At 42.2% G+C, this 13,871-nt stretch overlaps 1 protein-coding gene across 1 annotated transcript in view; it reads left to right on the forward strand.

Annotated features, from left to right (window-relative positions):
* The first annotated feature begins 1,947 nt into the window (after nt 1-1,947).
* Nucleotides 1,948-13,871, forward strand: part of LAMA4 (laminin subunit alpha 4) — a 105,044-nt gene continuing 93,120 nt past the window's right edge. Inside the window, exon 1 of the mRNA XM_009938093.2 lies at nt 1,948-2,566. Coding sequence (XP_009936395.2) covers nt 2,366-2,566 — 201 coding nt within the window. The 5' untranslated portion in view covers nt 1,948-2,365. The remainder of the gene's footprint in view (nt 2,567-13,871) is intronic.

Here is a 13,871-nt window from a genome sequence, read left to right on the forward strand (position 1 = left end):
TTCTGAGCTGCAGATGCAGAAAGAGCTCACAGTTTGGCCAAATCTTCTCGTCTTTCCTGTCTTCCTGGTTCATGTAATTTCTTTCTTTATTCAATTACTTTCTTCAGTTCCTTGTTCTACTAGGCAAAAGCACTTTCCTTCCAAGTCTCTGAGTTTGTTGAAGACAGACTGACACCAATACGTAGATGTGATTTTCCTGTTCTTCCAATCCAAAGGTTTATGAACCTTAAGTAACTGTACCCCAAGGTATTGTTCTCTGTCATTTGATCAATAGTTCCTCCCTAATGCCTGGGAACAGATGTAGAAGGTTCTCTGGTGGTTGCTTTTTCAAAAAAAAATGTATCCAAGAAAATTGACTCACACATATTCCAGTAATTTGCTGTGCAATTGACCGAGTAGTTAAATATCTCCATTGCCACCACAGGAGTGGTGATTCTGTCACTTCCTGTCAAGATGTTTTATTCTCTTTCTTGACCCTGCTTTAATGTTCTATTTACACCTCAAACTTGTCTCTGTAGCAGGAGGCCTAATGGGAACCTCACAGTGTCCCTGCCTGGGGCTTACCTGGTCTTCTGCTCCCTGAGCCTGAACTGCTCCAGGCCGTTCCCAGGACTACCGTTAGCAGAAAAGGATGGTGAAGTCCCGGCAGCCCTCCATAATGCCCTGCCCTCATGTTCCTGAGAGGTAGACTGCTTTCCACCATGTCAGGTCCAGGTAGCACAGAGAAGTTTCCATTGCTCTTAGGGCAGAATTACCTGCAACCACCATTGCCAACTTTTACGTCCTCCTAGAAACCTTGGTCCTGAACCTCATAGCCTTGAGTCGCACAGCTTTTTCTTCTCTGCCGGTGTAATACTTTGTCCTACAAGCTTGAGTGGCCTTGCCTGCTTGGCTACACCATTTCTGAATCAGAGTTTCTTTGTGGTTAACTTCTTTATAGTCCCTATATGACACCTGTGCAGCATTTATGGGCCCAGAGCTGTGCCTACAGGTGCATATTAGTTAACAGCCCACCAAAACAGTTTATTTTATCCTTAATTCTCTGTTGACTGCTTCCTTGGTTCATAATACCTTCAATCAGATACGAAAGGGGGGAGGGAGGCAGAAAGAAGGAATCTGCTCCCAGAATGGAGCCCGATAAGCCAATTTCTTTTAAGATTTAAGAGTGAAGGCTGACAGGCCAATGGTGCTACAAACCCCTGCACACAGGACAGCTGAGGGACAGGGTGCTGACCCCTTGGTTGGAACGGTGCACTTTAGTATAATTATACCCTGACTTCGTTCCATAACCAAGCAAGACTCGCTGCGTTGTCTTTTTGAGATTGTAGTCATAAAATTAAGTCAGCTGTGGGCAATATATTCAGCTCGCTTTCATACACACACTGCAAGCCTTGTTACCAGGGCCTCACAAAGCATCTCTTGAAAAAGGAATACAAGATGCTCTTTGTAAATAAAAGTTCATGAGTCTGAGGAATGAAGTCATTTTCCAAAATCACAGTGAACGATACACTATTTCACAAGCCGACGAGAAGCCGAGAGGTGGGCTTGAGGGAAAGGGTCTGAGTGAAGCATGTTAGAGAAACCACTTAGCCCTATACACCCATGGCACAGCCAGGCTCTCTCTCTCTCCTCCTCCTCCTCCCGCCCACAGCCTCCCCTCCCCCATGTCAAAAGAAAAGTTTGGGCTAGCAGTTTTTTTAATAAATTTGGCACCTTTCTGCCTTCCACTGAATATACTGGAGATGTTAAAAATTACAAAAAAAAAAAAAAAAAGTCACGAGAGTCACTGCTTTGTGTGGAGCAGTAGGACGGAGTTGGGGGGGGAGGTGTGTGGGGTTGGAAAGGGTGACCTCACTTTCTGAATGGCAAAGTTTGAGTGGGAGGGTCTTGACACGAAAGGTAAAAAAGGGAACGATGTGAACATGTGAAGGAAGCCAGAGAACCGAGCAGAGCGTCAGTCTGTATCCTGACAGGGGGAGATAAGGTGGCTGGGGAGCCAGCGGTGCTTTCCTGGAATACAATCTCTGTTTGACACTCTCTGCTTAAGCACTGCCCATCTGTATGTTATTGAGCTGAAGCCTCTGGGGAAAAGACGAGCCACAGGCACAGAGAGTGAACTAGGGAGGCAGCAAAAGCGCTTTTCTTCCCTTCTTTTCCTTTTTTTTTTTCTTTTTTTTTTTCTTTTTTTTTTTTCCTTTTAAATAAGGATCTGGTTAGACTGCCTTGAAGTGCCACATCTGGAAACTGAACACTGAAAGAAAGTTAAAATAACTGAGGCACCACTAAGCCAAGGGGGGCTGATTGCAGAAGAGGGTAAACAATTACTGAGACGCTAGAAGACCACTGCTGGATGTAAGGGGAGGAAATGGCTTTGATCTCCGCCTGGCCCCTTGTTTCTCCTATATTATTCTTTTTGAGATGCTTCTCCTCCAGCACAGCCTCGAGTGAGGGAGGCGTTTTTCAGTTTGACATTGAAGGTAGCTCAGCGGTCAGCGCGCAAGAAGACACTGATATCAGAGGGCAGCAGCAGGCAGTAGCTACTGGAAGTTGGGTGCCTTTTGCTGAGGTACAGTAACTCCCTTCTCTCTCTAGTGTCTGCGCTTTTCTGCTTTCATCTGTCTGTGTTGAAGCTCCCATCTGGTTAACGTTAGCTTAATCATTCGATCCTTAAAGCGATACGGGAGGATTTTTTGCGGGGGGTTAGAGATGTTGCATTTCAAGACTGGAGAGATGCAGTTCAGACTTCAAAATGTACACATGCCCTGCCTGCTGTGAGCAGACAGCTGCTGTACTTTGCAGTGAGGCTGGCTTAACACGTCTCTGACTTTCCAGCCAACATAACTAAACAGGCCTGTCCAAACAGAGCTATTTTACAAGGGTTAATTGTCACAACACTTTTCTGCTTGCCGTGTTGTAGTTCCTGGAATTGCAATTCACTTAAACTTCAAGAAAGAGGCTGTCTTTTGGTGGCAAGCACTGCGCTGTAAAAGTTTGTGCTTTTGCTTCTGAATGCCACAATCTGAAGTTTCTTTTTGCAATGAGAACGGGGATAATAAATCAAATGCGTGTAGAAAACTGCCTGCAGAGAAAACACCTGCAGAGATTTTAAGACTTCCTATATGAGGTTGGATTAGTGACAAATGAAAATAGAGAGATCTGAGAAGCAATTTGATGGTCTGAGAAGCAATTTGATGGTGGAAAATTTTCCTGCAACGCCTGTGTTTTGGAATTGGTTGACACTCATTCCAGCAAGGCTGCATTGGGAATGGACTACTCAAAAATACAGCTTGAGAAAACAATAAATTACTCCAGCATACACTGGAAGGGGGAGACAGTAATGTCTCATGCGTGGGAGATGCAAAGTAGGAGGCAAATTGAGTTACATAAGGTCATGGGAAGGGAAAGAGTAGTTATTCTAGCATGACATCCAAAAATGAGGTGAGATTAGCACAGCCGTGTCACTGTGACAATATCAAGATCGCAGTCTCTGATAGCACAAGGCCAGTTTTCCCCCTGCACTCCAATTGCCAGAACTAACAGCCATGGAAATAAGCGCGCGAACGCACAAGCCCTTCAGACAGCCAGGGTTACCACAGAGCTGGGCAGAGCTGCTCCAAGCAGCTGGGCAGCCCCGGGAAATGCCTGCCTGCCCTGCCAGGGGTTCGGTGCGAAACATGAACTGTGTGAGAAAACTGGAGGCCAAACCCTGCTCTGCTGGGCATAGGGGCTCTCGAGAGCCATCCCAGGCTTGGACGGGCTCCATGACGTGGGATGCACAGCTCTTCTCCCCTGGCCTGGGATCAGCCCTGGGAAGCTGCATTGCCACCTGTTGCTTACAGCATGGAAAGTCCCTCAATGAAATGCCTGATTTCAGAGCCGCATGGGTTTTGTAGCTGGTTTTCACAGGACAATGGGCATGAGAGATTATTAGCCTTTCTCTAGATGCTTGTATAATATGGTTTTCCCAAAGATACGCTGTACATTGTTTCACTTTAATATATTAGACCTTACCTTGGGAAAGTGCTGTGATATATATTGGACATTGTGGAGGAATTGCACTTTAGTCTCCTTCACCCATTTCAATCCTCTCTAAAGTTTCATTTGTACAGTCCAACGTCATAGACTCGCTAACTGGTGTTTGCTCTGGCAGTTCACTTCAGCCCCTGCGATGGCAGCATTTAGACTCTGGATCTCGTATCACTAATGAATGATGCTGCCTGCTATCATCACACAAAGGCCCTTGACTACAGGATGTTATGGTTTTGTGAGGAAGGAGCCAGGATTTCAGGACCTTTTTCCAGCTGTAGATTCACCTTACTATTGCATCTCAGGGCCCCTCTCCATGGCACTTTCCAAGGAGGCTCAGTAGGATGCTCTTTTTGGATAGGGCTGATGTCTCTGTAACAGTGAGAACCTGTTTACCCATTGATCCATGCACGTAATTGGTAGCAGGAGCTGGGGAACCAGCTCTAACCCCGGGGGTTGATGTACGGGCTGGAGAGTGATGGTCTGGTAGTCTCTCAACAGATGAAGGAACATTTCCTTTGGTCCTCAGAGAGGTTTCCCCTCCTACAGCCCATCTCCCTTCCCTTGTCCCTGGGACCAGGGTTTATCCCAGCAGGTTTGAATTAGCCTCTTTCAAAGCCCAAGTTCTTAACCCACAGCTCACAGTGAACCGCAGAGTAAACTCCCTTACACAGCACAGTTTGATTCAGCTCCTTCGTCTAAATATTGACTCAGGCCTACAGCTCTCCCGAGCAGACAGAGGCTGTTAGTCACATTGAATAGTGCCAAATTATACAAAGGGGGCAGATTTGCTAGGCAGAGTCACAGAGCCTCAGATGGGGCTTCATGGTGGACTGTGGTGCCAGTCAACCGCGACATGAAACACGCCGCTCCAAAGCCGGAGCATGGATCAGGGCAGACAGAAATCATGGTGTTTCAGCATGCGGGGCAGGTGCTGGATGGCATTTTTCCGATTCTGCTCTACACAACATCTTCAGAAAACTGCAAGGTCTGAAACAGTACTGGTGGGAGTTTCCAAGCTATAACTGGTGGGATGCACTTAAATCTTGGTAAGAGTTTGATATTATGAACCTATAGAATAACAGGAGATCCCAATTAATGTAAAAACATATTAGTGAATATTTCTGTTTTCCACCCTCTCCCTTTCCTATATTTGGCAACCCCAAACTCAGAGGAACAGGGAGAAGTGGTTTAAAAATTCAGAATTAATGTTAATATGGAGCTTTTCTGTGCCTTGGATTTGAATGAAAGCCTCTTGATGGCAGAGAGAAGAAGACTAACTAAATTTTCAGTGCTATGATACTGTGTTGTACCAACTCACAGAGCAGACCATGGGTTTGAGATGGACCTCAGCAACATCTAACAGACTGATGCCCTGGTTGTCAATCAATATGTAATCCAGTACACCCAAATTAGGCACATAAACTGTGCCTAAACTTTTTCAGTCCTAATCAGGCACAGTCTTCAAGTACAAATTCAAATTTCCCATAGAATAATGGAGGCACCAGGATTTGTAAACCTCTAATTCCTAGCTGTCTTCCCTGGAGGTCCCCAAAGGAGCCTCTTCCTCTGTAAGGCCTATGTTGCATACTCACTTCAGGACAGCCTTACTAATCAGCTAAAGGCTGGGGCACAAAATGTAAATGTTTAAATCAGCTGGACCAGATTCCACCCAATGAAATGTCATGTTACCTGCATAATAAGCACTGGTAGTGACCGACATGGACTAAGGTATCTAGCACTCTGCCTCTGTTTCAAGAAGAATGCTTATATTCACCAATTATAAATTGATGAAAAAGATTCAGAAAAAGTATCATGAGAACGATTACAGTGTTAGGGAAAAACTTTGAACTTCTTGTGTAAACACATACACAGACAACAAAATTTTTAGTAACAGGCTCTCTAGTCTAAGAAATGAAGGTCTCCACATTTGCAACAAATGGAAACTGAGAGTGACGCAGTTCAGACTACAAGTTAGTAACAAATTTTAATTTTAAAGGTAATTAAGCACTGGAGAACTTATCCGCTTGCATTGGATTGTCTATTAAGAGGCAGCTCAATCCAAAAAAGCACTCTGTCAAGTACTCAGTTGCTTGCGTGCTATTCAAGATGTTGAAGTTCCTTGGCTCACAAACACAATAAGGCGATGCAGGGGAGATGTTACAGTGCCCAGTCCTGGTATGTATCGGGAGACAGTGAGAAACAGAGAGTGAGCACAAGGCCTGGATCCAGCTCATCAGTATAACCCAACCACTGTTGGTGGCATTGAGTCAGAGACTGATTTTTACAAATAAGGATAAATTAAAATATTTTACAAGGAATATCCATCAAAGATGGAAGCAGAAGACTTAAAACTGACAGCCAGATACCAAATGAAAACAAGCAAGTAGCAAACATCAGAAATATTTGTTTTGGGGTTTCACACATTACCTTGGACACAGTAGAAGGAAAAAGGGTAGTGAGAACTTCCAGTTTTGGTGAGGCACAGAGTCAAAACTAAAAACCAGAAGTAACTTCTGAGAACCGTTATATCCCACTGACAAACACACACCTTTAAAATAAGAGGCAGGTCATACATTACCATTTTGGTCTGAAGCCTGCCACTGTCAGCATTTGCATTTGTAAATTCCACTAACATGATGGTTTTAATTATATTTATGTAGATGTTTTTCCCCAGTAGAAGGAAAGTTCCTTTCAAACAGTGGAACAGTATAGAGTGTAAGGTGAGAATAAACAATAGTACAAGACTTCAAACACTAGAGAATATGGCAAATGACTCCCATTGATTCACGTTGTGTAGTCACTCACTTTAATGCAAAACAAATGTAACGTGACATCCAGAAGCAGACTTCTTTCATTCTGATGTAAATGACCACGTGAGGTCAAGAAAATAGCAAAGACAGCCCAGTACAGGACATGAGTGTAGAAAGGATTAGTGGAAGAAAGGGCAGACAGACATTCTGTGGAGCCACTTGCCAAGCAAGAAAAGATGATTTCAAATGTCCTCTATGGAAAGAAGAAGTGAAGCAAACGGTGGGAAAGGAAGAAAGCTAAAGCAGGACGAATATGCAGGCAAGGAAAAAAATTAGAACATGAATGAGATAATCAAGAGCCTTAAGGATACATAAAAAAATGAAGTAGTTGGGACAGGGCAGGAAGCCAATTCCCAGAGTGAAGGAAGGCATGATATTGTTGGATGGATGGAAGAGGAAAACCGTTTCTAGCGTCAGTGTTTTTGGCTGAGGGGAAAGGTAGAGAGGCACAAGAAGTCCTTTAAAGGAAACAATTATCGTATTCAAGGCAAAAATAGCCAGTTACTATAAGAGACAGTTATCTGATGGAGATTGCATGTTAAAATGACATGTTTGACAACCATTTTTTCCCACCTGACTTCTACTAGCAGCTGCTGATCTATATTTTCAAAAGCAAGAAACAGTGTTTGAGGTGTTTTCTTTCTGGCTCTCTACAGTGATAAGCAGTAATTAGTAGAGGACCTGTGACAAATTCACATCTCTAACATGGCTCAAATAAAACCTAAAAGAGCAATTAAAACTCCCATCCACTTGTTAACCAAGACTCAAACTATATCACCAAATTGCCCTCACTCCTTTCCACATAAAGGTTGGAACAGAAAGTTTTGCAGACTGTTTAGAGAAACCACAATTTGATCCTTACTTGTGGCATTAGTCTGTTCAAAACAAACTAGCACTAAAAGAACCAGCAGAAGATGTAATCCAGAGGTGTAAGCCAAAAAAGGTTTTAGCTTGACAGAAACCTTTATATTCTTTTAAGCTAATGGGTACTGCATCTACCTTTAAAAAAGAAAAGATCTTTATATGAATTCATTTAAAACCCTTAAGGTTATGTTGGGTTAACTCCCATAATGGGCAATTTGGATTTCTAGCTGCTGTTTTTTTCTGGTACAACAAGGTTGTGTTCTGAGAAATGTCCATTAGCGGGGAGGAAGTTTTACTGCAGATGTTTGTGATTCCAGCTTAAGTTTCTCATCAAAGCTTTAATGAAAATCAGCTGCTTGGAGTAGAGCCACCAGACCCTATACTTCTTAATTCATAGGAAGCTGAAGCAAATGGAAGCACAGGGCACAGGCATAGTGCGAAATGTTCTCCATTTCAAGAAGGTGCATAAAGCACCCACCAGAACAATGCAATTTAAATTCCACTGCAGTGAGTTCCCACAAAGTTTTGGGCAAGTACCAGCAATGTGCCCCAAAGCTTATTCAGGGCTGTGAAAACCAATAAAAGGCATTTCATGCCCACTCTTATTCATGACATGGGAAGCAAGGAAGGAATTAAAAGTCTAGTTTTTACAGGGGGCATGAGAAGCAATAAAAGAATTGGTTTCTGAAGGAGAACTTGTCCTGATTTAAACTGATAACAATTACAGCTCCTAGTGTTCAAGAGCTGTGGAAAATTGGTTTAGTTTCTGAGTAATATATAACCAGCCACTGACAATTTACAACTTGCTTCTGGACTTAGATTTCAAACACGAAAATATAGACACCCTTGCTTTTCATATTTTAATTGGTCCTCTTGAACATTTGGATCTGATCCCAGTTCATTTTCAGACACCACCATGAGCTGGGTTGCTTGGGTTATGCATCCTAATGCAAGAGTCAACAACTGCTGAATACTACTGTATACAAAGCTGTTAGAGCTCCACAGTTTTCGAAATGTAATTCTTTGCTGTTAAACGATCTCAGAGAGATTTTTCCTATCAGTCACGATACACACAGTGTGTATTTGGCAATGCAAACAGAGATCGACTAAAATGCAGTAAATACGATCTGGCTTTGTCGTTCCTCTTTAGTTGCATTGTGCAATTCTTTAGATGGTTATTTTCTTAAAATCAATACTTCAGAAATACTAAATCTCCTTTTTAGTCTTTTAAGACAAACCAGCAAGAAACAGTGCTAAAACCCCAGCATGCATGAGTTACTAAGATACCTAATATGAGCCAAAGAATAATAGAGGGCTGTGAAAAATATTTTACAGATTACATTTTATATATATATATATATATATAACATATATATATGTACTATGTAAGACTGTAAGAAGAACTAAAATGTTATTTTTTATGTCAGGACATATGGAAGCCAAGGAGCATGGGGAGAACTGGCGCACTTGAATGTTATTTTGAAACATAATTTAATAATTACTGAATAAAAAGACTCTACCTGCATGAACAACTTCCAGTAAGATCTGTAAAAATAGCCATTTTAGCTAAAACTGTAAGGCTCTGAATCTTCGTTCAACTCTGTCTTCCCAACAAAAATGAATAAAAATGAACTCATTCAACCTTTCACCATTGGCGTCAGGTGGAAGAAAAAGCACAGTAAACCAGATCATTTCTGGGCTGTGTTACCCTGTTACCACCCTACGATGCATCCTGTTACTGTTGTATGAAAAGCCTTCTCAGCGGCAAGAGATGAGCAGACTTCTTTTCTGTCAAGGCTAATGCAAGGCCAACAGGGTTTCCCACCTCCGAGCCTGGATGATAGCCCATGGAAGCCACGGAGAGCCTGCAGTTCATGACTCCCTTGTGCCGTGCTCCCCACTCCTGGCTCCAGGGACCCTTCCTCAAAAGCACTCTGTGGAAGAAAGCACTTGTCCAGAGAAAATCCAGCACCCAAAAAAGAAAATAAACAAATAAATGAGCTGGCAGCACAAAACACGGCACAGCCCTCCCTACCCCAGCTATTAAAATCCTACTGACCAAGACACCCCAGAAAAACTAACACAGCCTGGCCCACTGAGGGCTGGCAAGGTCTCCAGAGTGCCAGTACCTGGTATGGACCTATTCAGGGGAGGTGGGTAGGTGTTGAAGTTCTAGAGATGGTGTAAGGTCAGAGGAGATTCGTGTGTTGTACACAGCTTTTTGCAGGTTTGTGGTTTTCTGTGTCTCCATACTTTCTGTCAACGGCAAGGATTGTCAGCAGAGGCTCAACAGAGTCTGTAAGGCACCAGCTAATTACTTTTAAGTCAGCTGGAAACAGGGGTTTGGGCATGGGATTTTTGTGAGGAATGAGGAAAGAGATTGTTTTTCTTTTTTTTTTGAGGCATCTATCCTTCCCCCTTTTTGAGCCAACAAGACACTAATTTCTTCATTATCAGACCATGCCTGTAATGAAACAAGCCACAGACCGACAGGCAGTGAGAGATGGGGCCAGGTTATCCCGTCTCCCAAGCCCTGGCCTTTCCTTTCTCCTTTCCGAACATGGCCTCTGCCCACCTCCATGCTGGAGGTGAGTCTTACAGCACACATTTGACCATGCCAATCCATCTCCCTTCCTTCCCTCACATTTTCAAAGCACTGGCACCATCAAGAGGGAATCTGTTCCAGGAGAACAGCCCAGAAACATGGCACCTTCCCACAAGCCACCCCCAGCAGCTGCCTATTTCGTCAACTGTTGGGCCGCCCTTGGGAGGGAGAGATGGATGAAAGCTCTTTCTCTTGATCTTTCAAGTTTTTCACACTGTGGCTTGTGGTTCGTGCTAACAGGCTTTTAAATTAATGCCTTGGCTATTGGTCAAGCAGAGCACTATATGTCCCTACTGCCATTCCAACATTTCAAAGAGCAGCAAAATCAAACCAAGAAAATAACAGAAATCTGGGGTGGAGGAAATTGCTGCAACAGGAAAATCAAAGGAAGCTACAGATTTACCCTCTCACTTTTAACAGTCACTTTAAAAAGTGTCCCACGAGTGCAGTCAAACCTGCTCTAAAGAACACTTTTCTTTTTTAACCCTTGAAAATTTTTGTCTCTATCTGGAAATCTCTCAGGGAGTGCTGTAGTTTGTCAACTGATTATGTCTCACTTATCTGGGCGACTCAAGAGGCGAAAGTATGACTCAGAATGCACATTTCGTGTCTGTGTTTTGTGGGGACTGGGTGGAGGGTGCTTAATAAGGAAACAACGCAGAACTATTTATCCCTTTCCTGTAAATTGTACTCCTTCAATTAACTTGGCATTTTGGCTGAAAGAGGAAAATCAGATAGCTACCTTTCCAGCTGCAGATTTTCTATTTCCAACAGTGAGCATCTGTAAGAGCAAGTTTTTTACTTAGTGGCTGTAGTAAGAAGTACATTAGAACAGAGGCTGGTATTAATCTCTAGCCCTTAGCCAGCTTGCAGACAGCTAAAATACTTTAGCCCTCCCCCTTTTTGGAGAAGAATGCCTTTTAAGCAGAGGTTTTGTCTTTCCCATTGCATATGGAAAAAATGACTACGCACTTCTATGGCAAATGCCTAGCTGGGAAATGTTTATGTTGGATCCAACCCCATCTCTGTTGCTGAATGGCATTTTATTTTCCACTTGGACTGGGGAAGGACTAATAGTCTGGAAACATTTTCAACACAGGAATTTTTTTAAAATTAAACACAATTACTTAGTCAAGGTAATAGCTAATGTTATTGCTCTGCATAAAGCCATCTGGCTTTCAGCTATTGCTTACTTTTACGGGAGTCACTGTTACAATCTCAGCATTACAAGGGAGGCATGTGCAAGCCCACTCAAGGAACAAGAATACAGAGTGACAGTTGGCTGGGGACAGGGTTCCTTGTCATTTTTCCCTGTTGCCTGTGCTCTGCTTTGCTTATTGGTTTGGGGATTATCCATGTGCAATTAGCCATATCCACTCTCTCTCCTACTGCTAGTTCTACTATGCAACAGGGAGAAATGGAGGTAACTTCTGCTCTGTATCGTCTACCCTGCCAGCAAGATTTTACCTAGAATTGGAACAACTCATTTCAGTCTTGTTCGTTTCAGTTTTAGCAATCTCTAAACCTTTTTTTTGAAAAGTTTGGGAAGAGGGTTTCCATCAGCATCATAATCTGATCTTTATTATCATCAAAAATCAACTTCTGGTTTGGAAGCTGATGAGTTGATAAATCCTCAGGTGCTACATAAATATGCCCAATTGTCAGGGATAAGTTAGCAAGTGAAGTTTTCAAATCAGGCTGTTACTCAGTCAGAGTCTTGTCCTGTGTCCCTTAAGGCAACCACATTTTTTTCAGTAAATTCTGAGGAGAGCTCAACCCCTCTGTACATACAAATGATGGAGATCTTACAGTGATAAGCTGTTGGTTAACACAGCAACAGTTGGAAAAATGGACAAAATTCAGTCATGAGACATATTCTTTAGCAGCTGCAGCCTGGCCAGATGCTGTGTGCGTGGCTCCAGCCCAGCCATAGCCTTGTGCTCTCAGGTGGGGGCCTCACTGGGAATGCAGACAAAAAGGGACGATATTGAGACCCACGGACAGGGGATGACAGAAAGGATGCAAGTAACAGAAAATAAGGCTTCCTTGCTCACTAAACAATTTGTTTACTGAAAAAGATTACAGATTCAAAACCAGTGTCACTGCTTTATTTACTTTTTTGATGTTTGAAGATTCAGATTACTGAGCTTCATAAAAACACACCACTGCAGCTTTAATGAGCATTTCATATCCTCACCTAGAAAACCCCATTATTATCTTAATTTGCCCAGATCTATGGCAAATGCACCCAGTGAGGCTCTAATTTTCATTGAACCTATCTCATCTTTGAATTTAATTTAAAAAATAAGAATATGAAACAATATTGGGGGGCTTCACTGAATATTTAAGCTAGAAAGAATTTGCTTTTACATTTGCAAGCTAAATAACAAAACTGAAAGCTTGCTATCATATAATTCACATAATTGCTTTAGTTTGTTATCTCATTAAATACAGATAGAACAGAGGTACCTGTCAAAGTGGATAAAAAAAGATTACCAGTGTTGTGCTCAAAACTCTTCACCAACTTCTGGTTAATTCCTAATTTACAATGTCATTGGAGCATGGGAAGCAATAAATATTTCACAATTAACAATGTCAGAAATTTAACAGAACAATACAGGAATTTAATGTACTACACCAGGGTGCTTATTATAAAACTATCATGAATATTGATTTGGAGAATAAGCTAAAAAATGTGTTCCTTTCAGAAATGTTTACAATTTTAAAAATAAATTTGAAATTGCAAATGACTAATTTGCATGAGGTTTCTGCCCTTGAAATGGTAAACACCGTAGAGTGGCTTTTTGCATGCAAACAGTTCTCTAACAGCTGTAGTGTCCTATTAAATGGGGTAATTAACTGTCTAGCTATGATGTCACACGCTGAATTAATTTCTCCAGTAATAATAGTTAGAATGTGACCTTTCTAGTTCAGAAGAATTTGATACTGTAGACCAGAGGTAATGAAGGCTTATAGAAATTATAAATAGAGCTTGGAGGCCTAAGGGGAAGCTGGTGAGCAAGCCTGTTTGTTTTAAATTCTCTACATTTGTGAGGCTTCAAAGCTCAGATAAATTTAGCAAAAATCAACAGAGAAGAAATAAAACTGCAGAGTAGATACCTCCTTTTGTTTGCATGTTGTGGAGTACCTCACGGTGTAGAGCAGGACTTCTGTCCATGTCTCTTTATGATGACTTTGACAGCAGAGCACATCTGGCCAACAGGTCAGTTACGAACTTCTGACAGACTCATTCTGCAGAGAAGGACAAAGATCCCTCTGAAATGTCACTTCATAGGGATTTATAGGTTCAACTACAAAGACAGTCTTGAATTTGCTGTTACTCAAGGCCTGGGAATTTGTAATCCATTTATTCCTTCAGATGATAACTTAAGCTAAAGTGAAGCATGACAGGTCTTGGAAAGGGCGTCACCAGGGCATTTTATTTTTAAGATAGTTCTAGTTTAACTCAGTGGGTGAAAGAACTCACAGCAACCTCTTCCATAGCCAAGACCTGGTCTAGGAAGACAGATGTAGCAAATGAAGAGAAATGAACAAGGCAGGTT

Source organism: Opisthocomus hoazin, chromosome 2 (genome assembly GCF_030867145.1).
Source record: "Opisthocomus hoazin isolate bOpiHoa1 chromosome 2, bOpiHoa1.hap1, whole genome shotgun sequence".
NCBI lineage: Eukaryota > Metazoa > Chordata > Aves > Opisthocomiformes > Opisthocomidae > Opisthocomus > Opisthocomus hoazin.